The 21,430-nt window shown below is 42.2% G+C and overlaps 3 protein-coding genes across 3 annotated transcripts; 2 read left to right on the plus strand and 1 right to left on the minus strand.

Annotated features, from left to right (window-relative positions):
• Window positions 1-4,423: 4,423 nt before the first annotated feature.
• Window positions 4,424-8,053, minus strand: arl6ip5a (ADP-ribosylation factor-like 6 interacting protein 5a). The gene is made up of 3 exons (XM_062395344.1): window positions 7,793-8,053; window positions 5,061-5,278; window positions 4,424-4,741 (listed from the first exon to the last, which is right to left on the minus strand). The coding sequence occupies exons 1-3, from the start codon at window positions 8,017-8,019 to the stop codon at window positions 4,566-4,568; spliced, it is 621 nt and encodes a 206-aa protein (XP_062251328.1). The 5' UTR covers window positions 8,020-8,053; the 3' UTR covers window positions 4,424-4,565.
• Window positions 8,054-10,724: 2,671 nt separating this feature from the next.
• trnt1 (tRNA nucleotidyl transferase, CCA-adding, 1) lies at window positions 10,725-17,004 on the plus strand. The gene is made up of 8 exons (XM_062395356.1): window positions 10,725-10,865; window positions 11,013-11,142; window positions 12,049-12,242; window positions 12,541-12,679; window positions 13,227-13,353; window positions 13,509-13,702; window positions 14,789-15,042; window positions 16,167-17,004. Exons 2-8 carry the CDS (start codon window positions 11,013-11,015, stop codon window positions 16,410-16,412), a joined length of 1,284 nt encoding a protein of 427 aa, XP_062251340.1. The 5' UTR covers window positions 10,725-10,865; the 3' UTR covers window positions 16,413-17,004.
• Window positions 17,005-17,153: 149 nt separating this feature from the next.
• On the plus strand, window positions 17,154-20,912 carry avpr2b.1 (arginine vasopressin receptor 2b, tandem duplicate, 1). The gene is made up of 2 exons (XM_062395369.1): window positions 17,154-18,214; window positions 18,673-20,912. The coding sequence occupies exons 1-2, from the start codon at window positions 17,350-17,352 to the stop codon at window positions 18,897-18,899; spliced, it is 1,092 nt and encodes a 363-aa protein (XP_062251353.1). The 5' UTR covers window positions 17,154-17,349; the 3' UTR covers window positions 18,900-20,912.
• The last annotated feature ends 518 nt before the right edge of the window (window positions 20,913-21,430 follow it).

Here is a 21,430-nt window from a genome sequence, read left to right on the forward strand (position 1 = left end):
TGATTTGTGTGGTTTGAAGGTGATACTTATAAAGTCACAGAGACTTAAAGCGTCTCAGGATATGTCAAAATCCTCATCCCTTCTCTCAGTGCAGGAAATTCAGGGTTTAAATCCAAATCCCTTAAATTAGATAAGTGAACGTCTGTTGATCCACTTCAATTAATGAAATGAGGGCTTGAAAAGTGGCACCGCTCAAGAGGAAAAAACAGCCGAATAACCTTAAGTCTGAAAGAGCAGCCTGTGTCACTGAACCTGGACAGCTTCATTCTCTACGTACGAACAGTTAAGAAATGGATCATGTGGGGAACACTCAACGAAACAGATTATAGTTTAACAGATAACTGGCTACATCCCAGCATTTCTTACGTTTTTTGGAGCCCGTAAGAATGAAAGCGGAGCAGCAATCAGTCACAATGATAGCTCATTATGAATAAATGAACTGTTTTTGAAATTGCTCCCCTGCTGCAGAGCTCTGTGACTCGGTTTTCTCACCGCCTTTGCAGTGCAGCCAGGCAGATTTTTGGGCTATGTGTCTTAGGGCCATAAACCGACCAAACCAGTCTTTAAAAGCCGTCACACCCTCCCTGAGCTAAACCCTCCTCCTCTGTCCTCCCTGTGAATGACAAGCCAGTGTTTATTGCACCAAACCCTCCCTCCAGGCATCCAGGCAACACAAGTCTGCTGTAGACATGCATTGAGCTTCCTCCACCCTCCTAGAGATAATGCTGTAACCCTTCACCTCGTTTCCCTCCCTCCCTTTCCCCACTTTTCCCCACTTGAAAGTGTGTATCATGCCACCACTCGCCTCTTCAGAAGGCCGCAGTCGAGCAGCTCCACTTGCTCGCAGTGCCTCTCGGTGTTGTGCTTGTTGAGGGAGCTCGGGGGAAGTCTCGGATACTTCCCAGCTCCTCGGCTGTACCCGAGGCGGTGAGATGGGGCCGGAGTGTTTTGCATCCAGCTGTCTCGCTGTGTCTCGGTTCCTGCGCTGCCTTGCACCAGCTGCAGCCAGACGTCAGGGCGACTGCTCCAGTGGACACGCCACTACATAAACAATGGGCTCCTATGTGCTTTCCTCTCATCTTAACTACAGACGAAAGTACCGAGCCGATTAGAGCTGGGTCTCGAACTTTATAGGTAGATGGCAGTAATTGATGTTTGGAGCACCAAGTACCGGAAACCTTCAAATACTGAGACTGGTATCAAATGTCTGGTCAGGAGTAGGCCTTGTTTATGATCATAAATAGTCCCAGATTGAAAGCTGCAGCGATCATTATTTTGTATGAAATATGTTTGATGGTACATCCTGTTGTTCTGGTTAAGTATCACCAACCACCATTTGTAGTTGACATTAACAAGTCTCCACCTCTCGCACTGTAAAATAAAATGAAGCCAAAATATCCTGGGTGCTGACCCAGAGGTCTCGCAGATACATCAGCACAATCAATCCTGAATCAAACTCAGCTGTAAATAATAGTCTCTACCCAATTTTATTGCATCAAATAATTAATTGAAACCAAAACTAGCACTTAACAGTGATAATAACTACCAAAAATGACAAAAACATTTATTTATTATCATTTTAATGTATGTGGTGAACACCGCAAAAAGGTTCCTGATTCAGTGCAGGTTCACCCTGTCTGCGAGGGTATTCTCCCGTTAATCCAGTTTCCTCCCACAGTCTAAACACATGCAGATTTTGGTTAGGCTAAGTAGAGACACCAAATGACGTAGGATTTATGACCTCTACCGCAGCCAGCCACTAGAGGGCTAACCCCGGATGATTTGGCTTCACTTTTGCGAAGGTGTCATGTCGCCAAGCTTTATAAACAGTCTTTGTATTGAGCAAAAAGGCTCAGATGAACCATTTGCTGTTCCAGCACCAAACTGCACATGGACAGATAATGTTCGCAGCTACCTAGATTACCTAGGTTGCCTGCTGTCCTTGTGTTGCAGTGGGTTGCATTTGTTCCGAGGGTTGAGTAGATCTGCTATGTAAAAAGGACTCTAAACACAACATATGGTATGGCAGGGGTATATTTTGAGTTCTGGTATTGGGCTGGTTTTGTTCTGCAGAACCTGGCAACAATACCCAGTAAACAAGGCATAGCGTCTAGCAGGAAAGGAGCCAGATATTTCCTTCAGGAGTTAGTTGCGATAGTATGAAAATTACATTTAATCCTTTGGCTTAAGCTAATGTTGATTTGCGACTGCTGGAAGCTTAAAGCAGCTATTTATACAGGGAAAGTTAATCATATTGCCTTTCTGAGCTCAGTTCAGTGTTTATGGATTGTATTCGCGTTGCCTCCTAAAATAAGTCTTTTTCTATATTTCTCAAAGTAAGATATTGAAATATATGTACTTTGGACACTGGCTCAGAAGCTAAGGTATAAAATCTGCCCTTTGGTCAAAAACTTTCATGACTAGACCCAAACCTAGGTCTAGTCATGACAGCACCTACAGTAGGTGTCAGTGATGAAAAGCCAAAATCAGATTAGAGTGAGAGTAAACCATCCCACGGATCAGCACTCTGCACCTTGATCCATGCAGTACTGGCTATGACAAGTTATCCCGGTTGAATGGTTGGATTAGCCGCCCTGTCACATGCACCGAGGCCCGGGTTCATCTGCTAACATGGGTGAGCTCTCAGGAGGTGGAGGAGAGCAATGTGGGTTTATGGGAAAGGTTGAGGAGATCACATGAGGATGCAGCAGACTGCGGAAAGATCACAGCGGGTCATCGTTAACGCGTCACGTGATCCGCCGCCGCAGTGTTGGCCCAGGCGGCCGGATCTGCTGAATGACAAGTCGTCTTGAGTTCTGAAGCTAGTTAACCAGCTTAGCCAGGAAAGAGCCAAAGCCTCTCAGGCAGGCCGAGGAGGAGGGGCGGGGGCTGAACAGGGTCAACCTGAAGGCAGTGTGTTTTCAAAGGGACCAAACACAGTTACGTATTATATGATGCAAAAAGGAGTCCCTGACCCACACCTATGTGTTGTGGAAACTAAACAGGTGCAGGATGTTGTAACCTAAAATCCTGCATAAGGAGTAGAGTTGTTACTTAGCAGCTGGGGCCAAAACAGTGCACAGCTTTATTTGTCACACTACCTTCTTGTTTCCAAATGACAAGTTAGTGAACTGCTGCTGACGCATGCAACAACACCAAGAAAGCATGAGCGTTGTTTTGCACCATGCAACTGTGTCTAAAAACACAGAACACACACACCTGTTGTGCGAGCGGCAGCACACACGTGTCCGTACGATCCTCAGGGCAGCTGAAGCAGAGAGAACAAGGGCCTCCACTGTGCCTTCAGGGACACGACTTTTGTTCTAGTTTATCACCACCAGTGCTCGTGCTCACTCCTCCAAGTTCCAAAATATGGATGAAGATGAGGCACCGTAGTGGGGGACATAAATCAATACTGTAGCACAGCCGGGGCGGGGGGGGGTTAACCCTCGAAGAGTCACTGCAATACTGTTTCACCTGAGTGTGCAGAGGTCATCGGTTGAGCTCGCTTCAACAATATCACACATTCCCTACAAGGCAAAGGGTTAACATGAACACAGCTTTCTCTTTTTAATGCCCATCATTCTTATCTTCACGTTTCCCCTCACATCCTCACTCTGCCCCTTAAAACCAAATAACAGCACGTTATGTTCCAGATGGATTCTCGCTATCTGCAGTCAATTTTAAATGGAATCCAATATGAAACAGCCAAAGCAGCTGACGCTGCAAAAACTAACTCGGATTTGGAGGAGAGTGACTGCAGATGCACTTTGTCACCGCGCGGCGTGTTCAGCTCTCCACACTATAATCTACTGCAGCCCATTGATTAGCATTGGGGGTAAGTGGAGAGGAAAGCAAAGTTGGCCAATCCATCACCCAGGGGGCACTGTCAAGATTAAACAGAGAGAGGCGCGGGAGGAATACTGATGGGTGCGGGTGAAGACGTCACAATGCTTTGAAGTTTTCATTTTAAATATTGCTACTCACTCCCTTCTCTCTTCTGTCTCGCTCTCTTTATTAGCGTGAACATGAGGTCGCTCTGTTTCCGTGCTCGAGTAAACTGTTACATTTTATGTGAGCAGACAACCCAGCCCTCTGTGCCTTGGCAGTGATGTGTGTTGACTGTGCACTTTTGAATTCTTTGTTAAAAAGGCAACACTTGCAGCGCTTTTACAATTTTAATCGAGGGTTAACAGGCAGTGCTGACGCTCTGATTAAACACAGATCTCTGTACCAAGGAGAGGAGTCTGCAGCCGTGTGCAGTACTGACACACTGCATTGCACAGATGTGAGGCAGCGTAGAGGTGCACTCATCGCTGTCTTTCAGAAAAACTGCCCTGACAAGTTCTATGTGGAGAGACAGATAACCCAGAGGCATAGATAACAACGCTGCTTTGCAAAAAAGACTCGAGTAAAACCACTATGTAGGAAACAAACATTTAAGAGGTTTAAACAAAAGGATACAGACATTTGTTAAATCTAAGAAACAAGTCAAAATCTTTGGCCAAAAAGATGGACGTTTGTGTGGATTGGTGCATATTTGTGTGGCTCTGTTCCAAGTCCATTCAATCCTTCAGTTTTCCCTCCAGGAAGCTCTGGATCTTCTGAAAGTTCTCCTCTTGTTGACCCAGGGCCTCCAGCAAAATACCCATGGGTGACCTCTTCAGGCCGGCGCCCTCGATCTTGTTCTCCAGTTTATTCTTCATGTTGCGCAGGCGAAATGAAGAGTGTGCAAATATCACTGAAAGACAGATGGGAGAGGGACTGGTTACAGTTGAAACGTTTGGCAAAAACAAACCAATAAACTTTTCAAACTATGATCAGTCTGTGAGAATCTGTGACAGCACCTTTGACTCATTTAAAAAGAGCTAAGATCATTTTATAATTAAAGACATTTACCCAGACATAAAAGGCTTTTATTCAGCTATTAAATTATTTTTAGTCTCTCATCACTTTAATGCCTGAAATGATATTGCAGTAACATGCATATATTAACTTTATGTGTCATTTATGGTATAAAATAAAGATGTGACCTTCAAGCATTCCTGTCTTGAACTTACATGCCAAAGGTAAAGTGATTGCCGTCATGAACACCATGACACTCCCCAGCATGGAGATGAGGAGGTAGCTGGCAAACATGACAGCGATCAAAAACGCTGTTGGGTTCTGCCTCTTGAAGTTGTTGATCACTGCTCGGTTCTCCCCGGTCCACACGGAGCCCAGGAACACCCCAGTCACCACGGCCATCGCTGTGAACATCCCCAGAGGGTTCAGGAACCTGCAGGGTGGCAACACGAGACGCCGCAGAGAGCAGGGGGTCAGTCTACAGCATGAGCAAAGGCAGGGTTCATGTGTGTGGTCACTGGCTCCACCTAGTGTTTAGATGCTGTCAATACAACAACAGCACCCCTTAAAGTATCACAGATTATTTTTTCTCAACTGAAAGAACATTTTTTAACAGAAGTGAATTTATTTATTAGTTCCTTAGCAGAAGATTAATCTGAAACTATTATGACTATATAATAATAAGAAAATACGGGCGGCAGTGATGGCCCTGATCAGGTCAAGTTCATGACCTTAGTGCGTGATCGAAGGCCTGTCTCACAGTTACTCTGCCACTCTTTGAGGTTTAAAGCCTCACATTAACAGTCGTGATCCTGGTTAACTGGATAAAGTTTCCTTAATTGTATATCAATATACTCACCACAGTTAAATGTTTTAAGAAAAAAATAAGAAAACACTGAATCCGTGTCCCTTTAAATCCTTAAATTCCTTTAATCCTTAAATTCCTTTAATCCTTAAATTCCTTTAATCCTTAAATTCTGAACAGTTCAAGTTACTTTCCAATGCTCTCTGGTGGACAATTACTTGAATTACAATTCAAGGATATAACTATTCAATTGAAATTGTATTTTCTCCTGACAATAAATAAACCTGTGGTTTATTTTTGAACACTGAACTGTGAACTTTAACTGTGAACTTTAACTGTATTTAAGTCTAACAGGGAAAAACCTGCTGTAAGAGCTGAATGAAGAAGAAAAATAAATGTATTAAGAGGCACCAACTCATTTAAAGTTGAGTTTATCACAAATTTATTTGCGTCTACAAATGAATTTGTGATCACAGCATTTTCAGACCTTTAGACCAAAGTTATCAGTCAGAAACAACAGGACACAATTGCAGTGTTATAAGGGCAGCGATGAACCCAGAGAATGGTCAGTGTGTGCAGTTAGGTTTGTTGAGAAAACTTTTTTAGTAAAAAAAAGTTTAGTAATAATGTTCATGTTAACGCAGAGATGTGGGTGAGCCGTTTCCAAACTGGATTAAAATGTCATGATTTAATGAAACCAGCCAAATGGAGCATGTCAAAGTTCAGCCTTGTTGCCTCATGAGTCGGGATGGACTCAATGATGAAATGTTCAATACTTGTGTTTCCCCTCCTCAAAAATACAGGGTCCATCCAGCTGAGTAAGCTGCTGCTCTCATGACTGAGCTATCTGCAGTGCAGCAGCTGATAGGACAAACCATAGCAACGATATGTCATCACACAGCTCAGCTCACAGACTGTGACAGAGGGCATCACTATTTTTAGTAAACCAGGCTTAAGTTGGAGCAAAGTGGCAACTAAAGCCAAGATATTTCATAACGTGGAGACTGTGATGAATCTGCCTTTTATGGACTCATCAGATAATAGACTGGTTCATGGAGAAGCTTGCAGTGGTCAGAGGCTGAAATCTGAATATGGTTCATGGTACAGAACGAGTCAGGACAAACTTTAATATTATTATCATTATTAACTTGTGCTGCTATCATTATATCACTACATCTATAAATATCACTATTATTATTTACATTATAACAAACCAGTCTTAGCTCTCTCCACTCCCCCGTACCTGTCGAGGAACTAGATTCAACCACATTGAGTCTAGTTCTGCTTGAGGTATCTATCTACAATTGATCAGTTTGCCGATATCATCGATCAATATTAGCCTCTCAGAGTCATATCAGTGAGTTGCGACATCGGGGCCGAACTAGCAGACTTCATCCATTTCAAAGTATTATCTGTAACAGTAGTGGAGACTTTTCTTTCCCCCAACCAATAAGTTATCTCAAAGTTCATCCAGGAGAGGGAGTTGTTAAAATACACTTCTATATTTGATCTCTTCTTTGACAGAAATTTGGGGATGGATACTTGGAAAGTAACTAATCCAAATCAAGCTCAGGTGAAGAAACTCCATTCATATGTTGGATACAATATCTGTATCAGAATTTTTCTTTTTTCTCTTTAATCAGTCTCGGCAGCAACCCCCAAAAATCCATATGATCAGTCGGGCTCCAGTTTCTTCCTGTTAACGAGTCTTTTCTTATGAACTGTTGGGTTTCTCCTCAATACTAAAGTCTCAACCTTACTGTGTAAATGTGTGCTATGTGTTGGTGCTATGTAAATTAAACTGAATTGAATGCTGGATAGTCTCCTTTTTTTCGAGATCTGACAACATAACAATAACATTGCGTCACGTGGTGGCAGAAACAATAATAACGGTCCATTCATTCTTATGGGTTTGGCTTCAGCGCTTTCTCCTGTTAGCAGCCTGCACCCAGTCTGTCCCCTCGTTTTAAATCCCTTTAAAGTGGCAGCCGACATCCCAGCTCTCACTCCACAGCCCCAGAGATACAAACAGAGACGAGAAGAAAACAAACATCCTAAAAAGTGAGCAGCATTTAGATGCTCTCACCAAATAAACAAACACAGCTGCTGTGTTGCCACCCTAACTTCCCGTGTGTTACTGACCCGACAATGAGGAAGACGACGACTGCCAGAGCCAGATAGTTGGTCTGGTAGTAGAGCAGGTTGTTGACCACCCTGTTGTTCCACTTCGTCAAATCCTTCACATCCGGTTTGGCGAATCTCTCGGAGCCGGGTAAGAAGTCGTCCCACGGCCTGAGCGGCGTCAGCTCCACCTTCGCCATTAGCCTACTCCTCAGTGTGTTTTCTGATCTGACAGCAGCTCCTCTCATCCATGCACTTCTTCTTCTTCTTTTAGTTTAACGGGGGGGAGGCACCTAACGTTAAAGGTGCATTACTGCCACCTATTATACTGGAGTGTGTGTCAGAGTGTTTAGTCGGTTTGGTCTGCGCAAATACATCAATAATAAAAAACAAACAGAAACAATAAACAAAATAAAATAAAACACCAACAACTTAAACTGAAATCCTTATCATTAATCCAGTTTCTTTTAAAAACTCAGACTAGGCTTTATATTTCCCTTCCCCAATACTGAACTAATTCTCTCCAGCTCCTTCTGTATCTTTCCTCGCTCTGTGTTATATTTCTGACAGTGACAGATGACATGTTCCACAGTTGTTTCCCCTAAGCCACATGCACACTGTCCTGATGGATGTCTCCCTGTTAAGTGCATTGTTTTATTTAGTCCTGTGTGTCCTATTCTTAGCCTTGATATAACTGTTTGTGGTCGGGTGTTTTTCCCTTTTGTCACCAATACACCAAATGCACTCTTCCTCAAAATAGGTCCATGTATTTTTATTGAGTAGTGATGTCAGAGGTTTCCACCACAGTGTGTGTCCTCAGAAACAGTGTGTTTCCTCAGAGACAGTGAGACAGTGTGTGTCCTCAGAGACAGTGAGACAGTGTGTGTCCTCAGAGACAGTGAGACAGTGTGTTTCCTCAGAGACAGTGAGACAGTGTGTGTCCTCAGAGACAGTGAGACAGTGTGTGTCCTCAAAGACATTGAGACAGTGTGTGTCCTCAAAGACATTGAGACAGTGTGTGAGAGTGCAGCAACAGCTTGTGTGTAGAGCGGCTCTGACTGGGCCTTGTTGCTGGGAGGCAGAGTTGAGACAGAGCTCCAGAGGAATCAGAAGAGGTTGTTGTAATATGTAATCTCCCCACTAGACGGCCCTAACTACCAATTTGGTTTATTCACATGAATAATGTGTTTATTGAAATGACACAACACAAGCAGAATATATAAACCCACTATAAAGACTCACATATATGTGTTTCCTTTATTATTTGTTTACCTTTGTCCCTCAGTATGTCTCCATGTGTGTAACCACATTCTGTTTGTTTATGAGCTGAAAGTTCCTGGATTCATGTCACAAATTGATTTAGTTCAGCACAAAGTTAAACTCAATCGAATCACTTTGAGTTAAAAATCAGAGTTTTTTCTTTGACAAAAAAAAAGATCAAAACTCTGGACTTAAAAATGGAAAGTTTTCGTTTCTGATTCAGGTGCAGGGCGGTGGTCGATTTTCTACTTTTGCCCCACAGGTGGCGCTGTAGTATAACAGTGGAACATCCCAGTCAAAGCCTCTATATTCAGTCTATGAGTCAAACACATAGATCATTTCCTCTGTGACAAACCAGATGTAACGAGAAGAAAAACATCTCAGAGAGAAAAGTTCTGTTGTCTCTGCTTTAATGCACAATAAACATCCTTCCACCGACTTCACTGGAATCATGACTCTGGTTTTCTTTCCTCTTGCAAACAAACAGGTGGAAACATCACGTCCTTGGTGCAGGTAAGAGAATAAAATCACCAGTTTCACATAATGAAACAACCAGAAGAAAAGGGAATGTCACATTTAAAGTATGAACAAGAATCAATGAAGAGCAGAGCATCTTTAAATCTCTGCGGAAACTAATAAATATTTTACCATATTTAATAGAAAAGTGACCCGAGGACGTTTTATATAAACGTAGATGGAGATTATTGTTGTGTGTTCTCGACCACCACCTCAGAACAACCACAAGGGGGAGATTGTAGCAGGCCTCCGGGGAAAGCAGCATTCTGGGAAATAATTGATAATAGGAGGTTCGAAGCAGAGATAAGTGACAGAAAGTGTCTGAGAGACGATGTCCTGAAGAAAGACATTTTGGGCCTGTTGTGTTGAACAGTTTGTGTTTTTTTCGGAGACACTTGTTTCAACATGAGGATTTCTCAAGTTCTCACTGTATGGAGAGGTCATCATGTGACTTTGTGATGATCCTTAACACACGTATGTCAGTGTAACATGTGACTGTGACGCCATGTTCATGAAGACACTGCTCTAACATCTGTCCAGCAGATGTTGAAGCTCTGAGGTCCAGTCCACTTCCTCTGCACCAGAGTGAGACCATCATCTCTTCATGGAGCTGTGCACGAGGCTGTTGTCACGGTGACAAAACACAAAGTGTGAACAAAATGTCGTCCATACTTTGTACTTATGAAGAAAAGTTTGTGCTCCTAATGAAATTCTACATCTGATTAAAACACTTATTTTTTATTATTTAGCAGTTGATTTCATTCATCCACCAAACAAAACTATTTAAATGCAAACACACAAGGAGCAGAAAGAAGAAGAATCTGATCTATACTGCAGCTGTTACACAAGACGTTCATCAACGTATTTGTATGTATTTTGGGAAACAATGCGAACAGAGTATTGTGTGTAGTCCTTAAACTTTTGTTTCCCCTTTGTCTCTCTTCATATCTTCTTCAATATCAAGTTATAGTGACAAAGGAGAGAATAACCATGTTGGAGCAGGATAATAAACTGGTTCACTGTATCCTTTTTTATGCAATCTCATCGTTCTTGCCATTTTACTCGCTGTCCATACATCGCACTCTGTCTCAGCTTCTCCACTCTCCCAGTATGGAGAGTTACAGCTACTACATCTCGCGAGAAGCAACCGGCTGCACGAGCTGCCTTAAGCCCCTCCTCGTGAGCCTATTGGTCGCAGCAGCCGCACGTTAGCGAAACACTTCCTGCCTAGCACGGCTAATGACAGAAGCAACAACTACTACAGTTTACTCTCCAACACAGGTGTTGTGTTGTGCTCACTCCACGTGTGAGCTGTCTGGTACGTACACGTTGACACGTCGCTGTTGCTCATGTGCTGCTTCTGTATTAACTATAGGCCAGGTGCACGCCGGCATGCAGCGTTATCTAGCTAGCTACAAGCTAACTGTCAGAAATAGAAGCCGTGACGTGTGCGCTGTTTGTGCAGATGTGGAGCAGGTTGCTGAGTCCTCGTTTGGTTGACAGAGCTGGTGTCTGTTGGAGGAGTCTGTACACCATGCAGCTGAAGACAAGTGACTTCCGCTCTCTGTTCACCGAGGGGCTGAACGGACTCGTAGGTGAGACACAGAAACTTCCAGCTCCTCCGCCTCGTCTCCCACTCACATGTCAGCAGAGTCTGATATGGATTCATCTGTCTTTAGAATCACTGCCTTTGTCACATCCCCACAGATTCCCAGCTGTAATGTATTTATACAATGGTTGTAAATATGGATATTTGCTGGTTTTATCTGATTCTTGTAATTCACTAATCAGTATTCTAGTTTTGGTCACTGGAGTTTACAAAACAAATACAGATCCATATGTAAAGTCATGTTTAAATGTAACTACGGAAATAACTGTTCTGTAAAGTCCTTTCAATATTGTTGTAATGTTGTGTTTTACATTTTTGTTTATTTGGACCTCTGAAGGGACAAGGGCACTACAGCTTTATATCATTGCACCTATAATATGTTTATGTACTTTGGGCCTGAGTAGGAAATAAAAAGTGAAAATTGATCAACCAGGTGAGAAAATAGTTAAACTTTTAGTCCCAGTTACAGGTAAAGCACTGAATACAGGAGCCTACATGTCACAGAATCCATCAGACATTTTTTTTTTTTCTGTTAAAAGTGGGTAGTTTAAAAATGAAAAGCCTCCAAGCCACCTCCATTCTGAAGACATCATCATATTAAGACACTTGACAAAGCTCCCCTGGTCCTACGTGTCTCCATGTGGTGCTGAGTTACTACCACGGGAGGCAGACATTATTTTAGTTTGAGGCAAAGTTGAGTGACAGAGAGACACAGTCAGAATTTTTATGAAAGAAAATAATAGAAAATGTTTTTGTTTGCATTCATGGAAATGTAATTCATCATCTTGGAAAGTTATTTCCCCCTCCAGGTTGATCTCATGAGTTAAGTTTCTTGTGCTTCCAGCCACTCAGGCTAGTAGACTCCTCTTAAATATGTGTTTGGTCTTTGCAGAGATATTTGAGAAGAATAATCATGAGCTAAGGATAGCTGGAGGGGCTGTGCGGGACCTGCTGTCTGGGAAGCAGCCTGAGGATGTTGACTTTGCCACAACAGCCACTCCAGAGGAGATGAAGCGCATGTTCCAGGTGGCTGGCATCAGGATGATCAACAATAAAGGAGAGAAGCATGGGACCATTACAGCAAGGGTGAGACATTTGTTCACTGTCCTGTTAATCTGATTGATCAGACAAGTAGTCTTAAGGTTGCATGATTGTTGGTATTCCAGAGATAAGCAGCCCAGTAATAGGAAGTTCTAGTTTGATGTATTCATTCCTTGGATATGTAAGTAAATCACATGTAAGAGGAGCCTGCAGTTTGTGACTGGAACATGTGGCTCGATAAGGGTAGATCAATAAGAAACCTATATTTTCTCATAGCATTAGAAGGTCAGTCTTGCTGTGCCCCCTGTCTGTCATCATTGTTTTCTTTGTATATTTTTTACAGCTACACAATGAGAACTTTGAGGTGACCACCTTGCGACTGGACGTTCAGACAGATGGACGTCATGCAGAGGTGGAATTCACCAAAGACTGGCTAAGAGATGCAGAGCGGCGAGACCTCACCATCAACTCCCTGTTTTTAGGTAAGTGTTTTTCTGCAGTGATATGCACTTTGTTGAGGACTTCACTCTGCGTTTGCTTCTGTTGTGGAGATGCAAGTGTTGTTGATTGATTTTCAATCACACCCTGTTCACACTGAAGAGGTTTAGTTTTGAAACCCATCACTTTCTCTATATTTACGCCTGACGTTCACAGGAGTTTTCAAGCCCCGAGAACAGAGACTTTTGGAAAGGCTGCTGGTGCCGTTACGGTTCGAAAACATAGAAAAACAGCCTAAACAGCCTTTGAAAGAAATAATGTGGTCGCTTCTTGATTGAAGCAGTGCTGTTTCGACAAACCAGCGTTGAATGCAAAGAGCTGATAACAGTTATAGCCAGTAACTGTTCCACCTTTTTTCCGGTCCAAGATAGGAAGTCCCTGCTCTTATCTTTGACCAGTGTTGTGCCTTCTTCACAGAATTTTCTGTGACCAAATGCAGAATAGACAATCTGCTCCCTATTTACACCAGCCTCCTCATGCACAGTATAAACAGTGCAGACTCTGTTCTTAATTCCTAACTGTGTTTTATAGGTCTCGATGGCACATTGTATGATTATTTCAAAGGATACGAAGACCTGAAAAACCGTAAAGTTCGGTTTGTTGGCAGCGCTGAGCAAAGAATCCAAGAAGATTACTTGAGAATACTGCGATATTTCAGGTGGGCTGTTTCATTTCATTTTTGTCTTAACCAAATCAAACTAAACTAGTTTGGGTAAAACGAGTAAAATGGAGAGGGACTTACAACCTTTTGGAGGGTGAAAAATAAAATCTTCTTCTAAGTGTATTAACTGTAGCCCACTAAATTCAACCCAGGTTCTACGGCAGAGTGGCTTTGGAGCCTGATGACCACGAGCCTGAGACGCTGACAGCCATCAAGGAAAACGGCAGAGGACTAGCAGCGATATCAGGAGAGCGGATTTGGGTGGAACTAAAAAAGATGGTGGTCGGTAACCATGCTGCTCATCTACTGGAGCTGATGTACAAGCTGGAACTGGCCCAGTACATAGGTTAGACGGATGCAAAGATATTTTTATAGTTTCTGGAACACAAGATAGGTTTACGTGCTCACATTATTCTGATGTTAACCAGTCAACAGTCTGAATAAGACACTGCCAGTTAAACCATGTGCCATTTTCTAATGACCTGGATCTGACTAAAGTCATACACAATAAAAGTAATTATTGAACTAAGACGTGGAATATCCTGGCCTTGGTCAGATTAAGTAGTTGTCATAGTAATCACATTGTAAAATCCTTTTGGAGTTTTTACAGAATCTTGCGAGTTAGACACAACAGTTGCCAACCGCCTCACAACTCATGTCCTGGGTTTGATTGTGAACAAGTAGAAAGGCGTAATGTTGAGTGATACACATATCAGCAACTCATTTGAACATCATAATTGTCAAAATGTTTCCTGCAGAATAAGGTCGTTGAAATATTGGCTTCCATGTGAAACAAGAAGGCTCGATCCTACATATCCCATAATGCAACTTAACGGCATCTCACATCGTTCCTGCCTTGTAATTGGCCTCTTTTTTTAAATTGACCAATCGGTCACGCAGGTTAACTGTTATATATTTGAACTCTCAACTTCAACAAGAGAATAGGTCCATTATTTTCCTATTTCAGGTAAAAACATTATTAACAACTATTATGGCTCCATGGTAGCACTTTGCTTATGTATGTAAATGTATGTACGTAGCTAAGTTCAGTGAAAAATGTTCCCATGCCGAACATGTGTTTGTCTTTGTTATGACTCAGATGCCTCTTGAAAATGGAGTAGGCTCCAGCACATAATGACTGCTATCAAGTCATTATCTCAGGGAAAAAGATCAATAGTCATTAAATCTCAAGGGCTGAACAATTTGGAGCTGGTTCTAAACAGGGAAGGATTCAATGTTCTCTCCTGAGTTGAAGTGGACTATGATGCCTCTTGACCTCTCTGGCACTTTGACCTCTGGTATTAGAATAATTTCACAGCAGGTTATTCAGTAAAACATGTTTGAACAAGATACCAAAGCTGAGCACTGATCCAATAAATCAATTTCTCTTGTTTGTACTGCTGCTCATCCCTTCCGCCCTGATCCTCCTCAGGTTTACCTCCAGATGGCGATGTTGAAGAGATGAAGCGAGTGTGGCAGAATGCCAAAGACCACTCTCCCAAGCCCATGACCATCATGGCTGCTCTCTTTCACTGTCCAGAGGAGGTGGAAAAGATGGACCTCCGACTGAAGGTCTCAAAGGAGGAGAAGAATCTGGCTCTGTTCCTGGTCAAACATAGACGAGAGCTGTGCAAGAGTAAAGACGAGCCGCAGAGTCTCAAACCCTTCACTGACTTCATCTTTGATGTAAGTTTCAGCCTCCTCCAGTTAGTGTGTCAAAAGAAACCGATGTTACTGAGTTCCTGTTTGTTTTTCAAATTAAGGGTTGAAGAGATTCCTAGCGGAATGCTGTGAATTGTCGGATTGATTTTAGCCTTGAGTGTTCCTAGTACACATGCCACGTTCTGGGCAGACTTTGATTATTCTCCAGCAGGTAATATGTTATGTGCTGGTGAAAGCAGATAGTGATTGCCCATGACAGCGTGGCAAGAATTTAAGAACATCAACAAAACACAGGTTCAAGCTTCTGTAATAGAAACACTACTGTGTATCTGAGTTTTGGACGAAACAAGATAGGTCAAAACCGAACCTTCAACTCTGTGAAAATTTGACTTTTTGCAGTTAACAATTAAACCCTAAATCTGAAAAATAATCAGCACATTAACGGCCATGAAAATGACTGTAGTTATACAGACAGCACTACTTTGAATACACAAACCTTTCCCCCTGTCTTACCACTGAACTGCATCCATCACCCCATCTGCATGCATCATGTTCCCACCCATACTAATGAGGCTCACAGGCATTCTCAGAAATGTTACTAATCAGTAGGTGGGATTGTGTTTTGATAAAAATGTGCTTCGGTTTCATTTCTGTTTAGAATTTTACTTATCTCAAAACATAGTGATACTAAAACAATACAATCATTCAAATCGATTTTTTTAAATTGGGTTTTGAAAGGATAATTGCATAAAACACTGGATTAAGCATCAGTGTAATTCTGTTGAAACGAGAAGATGTAACAGAAGAAGAAAGACAAGAGGAGAGAGTTATTACGGTAGAAAATATTTGTCAAGAATCGTACGACATATTATTGTAATAGATGGGAGCCGTCCTGAAAGCCGGATTTCAGTTGTGATTATTTTACTGTTTCCTCCATGTTATGCCCATTTAACTGGTCTGAAGTGGATGATAATTGGCTAGACAAATGTGATGTCACATCTGTGAACCAATCCAGATTTAGGAAAAGCTGTTTCATTATGTAAATAAGGTTTTTATTTGATTCAGATTATTGCTTATTGTGATGGATATTTAATTTAACAGACAACATTTCAGAATCTATAACTCTCACACGTGCTGCATCTTTCCAGAGTCGGGAGCCGGATGCTCAGATTAAAGTGTGCGAGCTGCTGACGTATCAAGGTGAGGAGAAGCTGCTGGCCGAGCTGCGCAGATGGTCAATCCCTCGATTCCCTGTCAGTGGTCACGATCTGAGGAGGATGGGCATCACGTCAGGCAAGGAAATTGGGGCCACCTTACAGAATCTCCGTGACATCTGGAAGAAAAGCCGCTATCAGATGGACAAAGAAGAACTGCTCAGTCACGTACAGACTTAGACAAAGCACAGCTGTGTTTTTTTTCTTTTTCGTTTAACAAATAGTCTGGACTCTCTCGGTAACTGTGCTGATCACTGGTATTGATCAAGCATTGTGGACAGAGGACGCCACAAGAACATAGACTTGCGCACCTATTGATGAATGTAATTTCATTCTAAATTACTGGAGGGCCTCTTTTGTTCATCTGCATCGCCATCGAAATCCGAAGAGCTCACACACAATATGCACTGAGCATTGCAGCTGCCACATTATGCGAAAACATGATATGGAAAACGGCAGCTGATTTCACCATACGTGTGATCACAGAGCTGCTGTTTCTGTCAGTCCCTCAGATTAACAGCTGATAGTATAACGATGCAGATTTGATCCCAACAGCACTTTTTCACTGCTTGCACTGGTGCGGAAAGATGAAACATGAGGCTAGTGAATTAATACCTGAGCTCAGTTACATTAAAAAGGGAAACCGATGTTTGGTTTTGATTTTTGTTGTTTTTCTCTTAGGTTTATCTGCAGTTACAGAAAATATCTTGTTTTTAGTGACGAAACTAAGTTGTGTTAAAAATGTTATTTTTAATTAAAAAAACTGAATTGCTGTGCAGATAACTATGTATGTGTAAATCCAGTACACTTGTGTATCTGGGGGAAAATAATGCTTTCTGAGCAGGAGGGAGGAGCAACCTTTCAGAGAGACAAGCTATAAAGCCCCCTACTCTCCACTACCAACACCTCACTTTCTGCCTGGACACTGAATTGTTTTTTTTTATTGGAAATGTATCCTTTAAACCACACAATAGAAAATACTGAGATTACTAAAATAGAATCCCAGATTGCCTCCTGGCGTTTGACTTAAAAAAAAAATGTCTCTACTTTAACTGGATTCACCTGAAATGGTGATATAAGGGGGGTGCGTAACTCCGCTGTATTTAAGGCAGAGAGCATGGCTTGGTCAAGTGTTAACATCAGTAACATGTCTTTGGAGACTGAGCGTCCTGAGGATGATCCGCGGAACGAGCGCTTGGCGCAGGTGGAAATAGTTCTTCTGTCTATCATCTTCATCACTGCGGGGATCCTGAACTCCGGGCTCTTGTTGGTGCTGTGGAAGCGCAGGAAGCAGCTCTCCAGGATGCGCGTCTTCGTTTTCCACCTGTGCGTCGCAGACCTGGTGGTCACCTTCTTCCAAGTTTGTCCGCAGCTCATGTGGGACATCACGGACAGATTCGTTGGTCCAGACATACTGTGTCGCGCAGTGAAGTACCTGCAGGTGGTGGGGATGTTTGCCTCCACGTACATGATAGTGGCTATGACGATAGACCGATATCAAGCCATCTGCAAACCCATGGTGACGTTCCAGAGGCGCAGGGCGCGCTGGAACGGTCCGGTGTGCGCCGTCTGGTGCGTCTCTCTCATCGGCAGCCTCCCACAGGTGTTCATCTTCTCCCGGGTGGAGGTCGCTCCCGGTGTGTACGACTGCTGGGCGCAGTTCATCAAGCCGTGGGGAACGAGAGCCTACGTGACCTGGACCACTCTTGTGATATTTGTGCTGCCCATTCTCACTGTGATCGTGTGCCAGGTGCGCATCTGCCGCACCGTGCACATCAACTTCCACATGAAGACGCAGCACGTCGGAGAGGCGCACACCAAGGCACTGTCCTCCAGGGCCAGCAGCGTGACTGGGGTGTCCAAAGCCAGGGCGAAGACCGTGAAGATGACCGTGGTCATCGTGCTCACATACATCATCTGCTGGACGCCCTTCTTCACAGTGCAGCTGTGGTCTGTGTGGGACGTGCAGGCGCCCACTCAATGTAAGATCCCTGTGGACTTTTTTAATGAAAACACATTTAGTAATATCGATAATCATAATACATCCACTCATGCAATTGGTAATAGTACGAAAGAGAGTTAGTACAAATTGTGTATTACATGAAGTTAAATAGTACAATATATTACATGAAGAGAAATGGTACAAGATAATTCATAGATAAATACTACATTAAGAGAAATAGGACAAGAAACTACCCAGGTACAAAGTACTAGATGAAGAGAAATAGTGCAAGATATTACATTTCAAGAAATAGTACATTAAACTATATGAGAAGGCATAGTACGAGATAAAGTACTTCCTTAAGACACAAAGGAACTACATTTTTTAATCTGGGCAAACAGTATGTGTAACCAAGAGTAGATTCTCTTTATTCAAGAGGTAAGACTAAATAAAAACATAAATAAAATGGAACTGCTGTGAATCTCTGTGTGTTTCCAGCTGCAATCTTCAGCATCCTGATGTTGCTGGCCAGTCTGAACAGCTGTGCCAACCCCTGCATCTACCTGCTGTTCAGCGGGAAGCTGCCCAAGAGACTGGTGGCTATGATGTGCATGCGACAGTCGGAGCGGAAGGACTCCATCCAGGAGGAGGCCACCATGGTCAGCTCCCTGTACATCAGTCTCAAGAGCTTTCGGTCAGCAGATAAAGAGCCCGACGTCCACTGAGACGTCCTCTCAACACGATATATCTTGACACCAAGTGTGAGAACAAACATCAAAGCATTGTGCTTAGTCCCTGTGGTAACAGTACTGTGTTGAGAACCCATTGTGGAAATGATCCAGTGAAATATAGAAAGTCAATGTTGAGTAGCAGAGACAAGTCATTAAAGGGACATTTCTCTAAAAACTCATGGTTGTCTCTATTACATGATCAATGGTTTCTATTTATGTAGAACTTTTCTCGTCTTGATGAAAACTCAAAGCTCTATACAGTTTTTTTGCCATCTCACACACAGTGTATGTACAGTAATTGTGGGGTTGCGACTGGGATCGAACTGCTGCATCTTTTGTTAGTGGGTGATCCCCTCCACCCCCAAGCAGTGGATTGCTATTCCTAGTGTGACCACAGTAGTGGTGTGACTCGAGAGATAGTGATCCGTAGATCCCTCCATGATAGTTCCAGACATTCGAGGTGCCCAGAGGATTCATCCCAATTACTTTGGGATCCCTTGGGTTTTCCTATGTAGCCACCACCATGACATTAACATTGATCGAACTGCCATGACATTTGGTTCATATATATATGATCTCCAGAGCATGAACTGTATGTGTCGTGTTTTATGTTCTACATGGAGGTCCTTTGTTTCCAGGGCCCAGCTTTATTTTGAATCCACAACCCAACATGGATCAGGTTATTTTGTCAGAAAGACATAAATATTGAGAAGAATCATTAACTGAGCACATTTGCATTAATGACGTGACTTCTAATTAGCTGCATGTGATCTCGTTTTGACAAAGAGGGTATGCAACAGTTAACTTGTGAAATACGGTAATGAGTAAAATGTGCTGCATAATATCAAAGTGACAGAAACAAATGTAATGAATTTTTTTTAATCTGTAATATGTCTTTTGACTGTGATTCTTCAGTATACATTACAGCTAATCAATATAAATGATCACCTATTCTGTATATGATGATGACAGATCAGTCATGTCACACCAAGATCTTCAAATCTGCAATAAGATGCTCACTCATTAATGTGGCAGGATTTCTACATTTTTCAAAGACTTTTCTCTGTTGCAAAATAAACTGTTGTTTATCTCACTTTAGATTTAAAATATAAATAGTTATTTGTATTTGTAAAGGGCCTCACAGGCGTGTTTTCCTGCAGACCCCTGTTTTTCTGCTGTGTGTCATCTTACAGAGAATAGACCATGAAGACGTTGTCAGGTGACAGACACAAACAGGCAGAAATAAATTTCTCATGGATACCTGCCATGTTGTGTCTAAGTAATTAGCATTAATGCATCATAATAACTCGTGGTGGGCAATATGAGGGATATCCGTGAAATTGGTCTGCAAACAGATCAATAAAAATGTGTCCGCTGCACAGACAAATCCAGCAGACATCTTCCCACAATGAGTCCTGAGCCTTGACCCTCATCAGGGACTGACCGGCAGCTAGTCTCTTTCAGCTCTGACCTTTAACGCTAAGAGAACAACCAGCGGCAGCAGCTTGACCCAGCTGCTGGAGGGAGGAGGGGTGCTGGCTGACAGGTCAGCTTAGCTATCATTTTTTATCTGAACCATGCAGCATGTCTCATGTCATCATTCATATTTAATAAGAGTAAGAGTAGTGATTTGCAGACATCCTGCAATTTACTTGGGGAATATGTTGTACATATTAGGCTCAGATGAAATGCTCACAACTTGATAAGAACAAGGGAACAAGTAAAGGAAAAAAGCGAGTGACAATTTAATCTTTAGAATGGACCTAGAAATTAAATGCACTTGAATATAAGATAAACATAATATATTCCATTGTACACACAGCCTCGCCAATTTATAATAATTTACCAAAGTGGTAGAAATTATTTCCCCCCAGAGAACCACCATGTACAGAAAGACATCAACAGAACCCCACCAACTTCAAACGAAATTAATCTTTGTAAGAGCATCATGAATTTTTAAACCATTAATGTTTTATATTAACTAGTGCATTCCCCATTCCTAACCTGCCTGTTTAGAATGAGCTGTTTGATTGGCCTTTGATAATGCTCTGGAGCTAGATCAGAGTTATTAAAGGAATACGTAAAACACAACAGACCTCCAATTTACTAGAAAGGAGTTTTGAATGAAGATTTTATTGTCAATGTTTTTGATCAAATTAAACTACATTAGCTCCATAACTGTTCACGTGTGTCGTGTTTGTATAAGTTTGAATGACTTACATAACCAGTGTTATTTATTCATATTGCATGTTGGCTATTTCAAAGATCTGTTATCACAATTTTTTCGACCCAGGTTCACAACTTTTCAAAATAGAAGCTGAGTAGACTGATTCAGCTCAATTATGAAACTACAGGAACAAAACAAATGTTGTACTTTTATTTTGATGACAATTTGCTAAAGAAGAAAAAGATAACCACCCACCACAGCCGAGAAAAATCTCTGTCTCAGACCAATATGATGAAATAAAGAGACTCAAATGATCTGTAGAGAATTTTGACCCACGGTTTGACGCAGTTACAAACTG

The sequence above is a fragment of the Platichthys flesus genome, chromosome 2 (genome assembly GCF_949316205.1).
Source record: "Platichthys flesus chromosome 2, fPlaFle2.1, whole genome shotgun sequence".
NCBI lineage: Eukaryota > Metazoa > Chordata > Actinopteri > Pleuronectiformes > Pleuronectidae > Platichthys > Platichthys flesus.

Coding starts and splice junctions, on each gene's coding strand:
- arl6ip5a (XM_062395344.1), bottom strand. CDS start 8,019: ATGAGAGGAGCTGCTGTCAGATCAGAAAACACACTGAGGAGTAGGCTA. Junction 5,279..7,792: donor GTCGTCTTCCTCATTGTCGG/GTCAGTAACACA, acceptor GCCACCCTGCAG/GTTCCTGAACCCTCTGGGGA. Junction 4,742..5,060: donor AATCACTTTACCTTTGGCAT/GTAAGTTCAAGA, acceptor TCTGTCTTTCAG/TGATATTTGCACACTCTTCA.
- trnt1 (XM_062395356.1), top strand. CDS start 11,013: ATGTGGAGCAGGTTGCTGAGTCCTCGTTTGGTTGACAGAGCTGGTGTC. Junction 11,143..12,048: donor GGGGCTGAACGGACTCGTAG/GTGAGACACAGA, acceptor TGGTCTTTGCAG/AGATATTTGAGAAGAATAAT. Junction 13,354..13,508: donor AGAATACTGCGATATTTCAG/GTGGGCTGTTTC, acceptor AATTCAACCCAG/GTTCTACGGCAGAGTGGCTT.
- avpr2b.1 (XM_062395369.1), top strand. CDS start 17,350: ATGGCTTGGTCAAGTGTTAACATCAGTAACATGTCTTTGGAGACTGAG. Junction 18,215..18,672: donor CGTGCAGGCGCCCACTCAAT/GTAAGATCCCTG, acceptor GTGTGTTTCCAG/CTGCAATCTTCAGCATCCTG.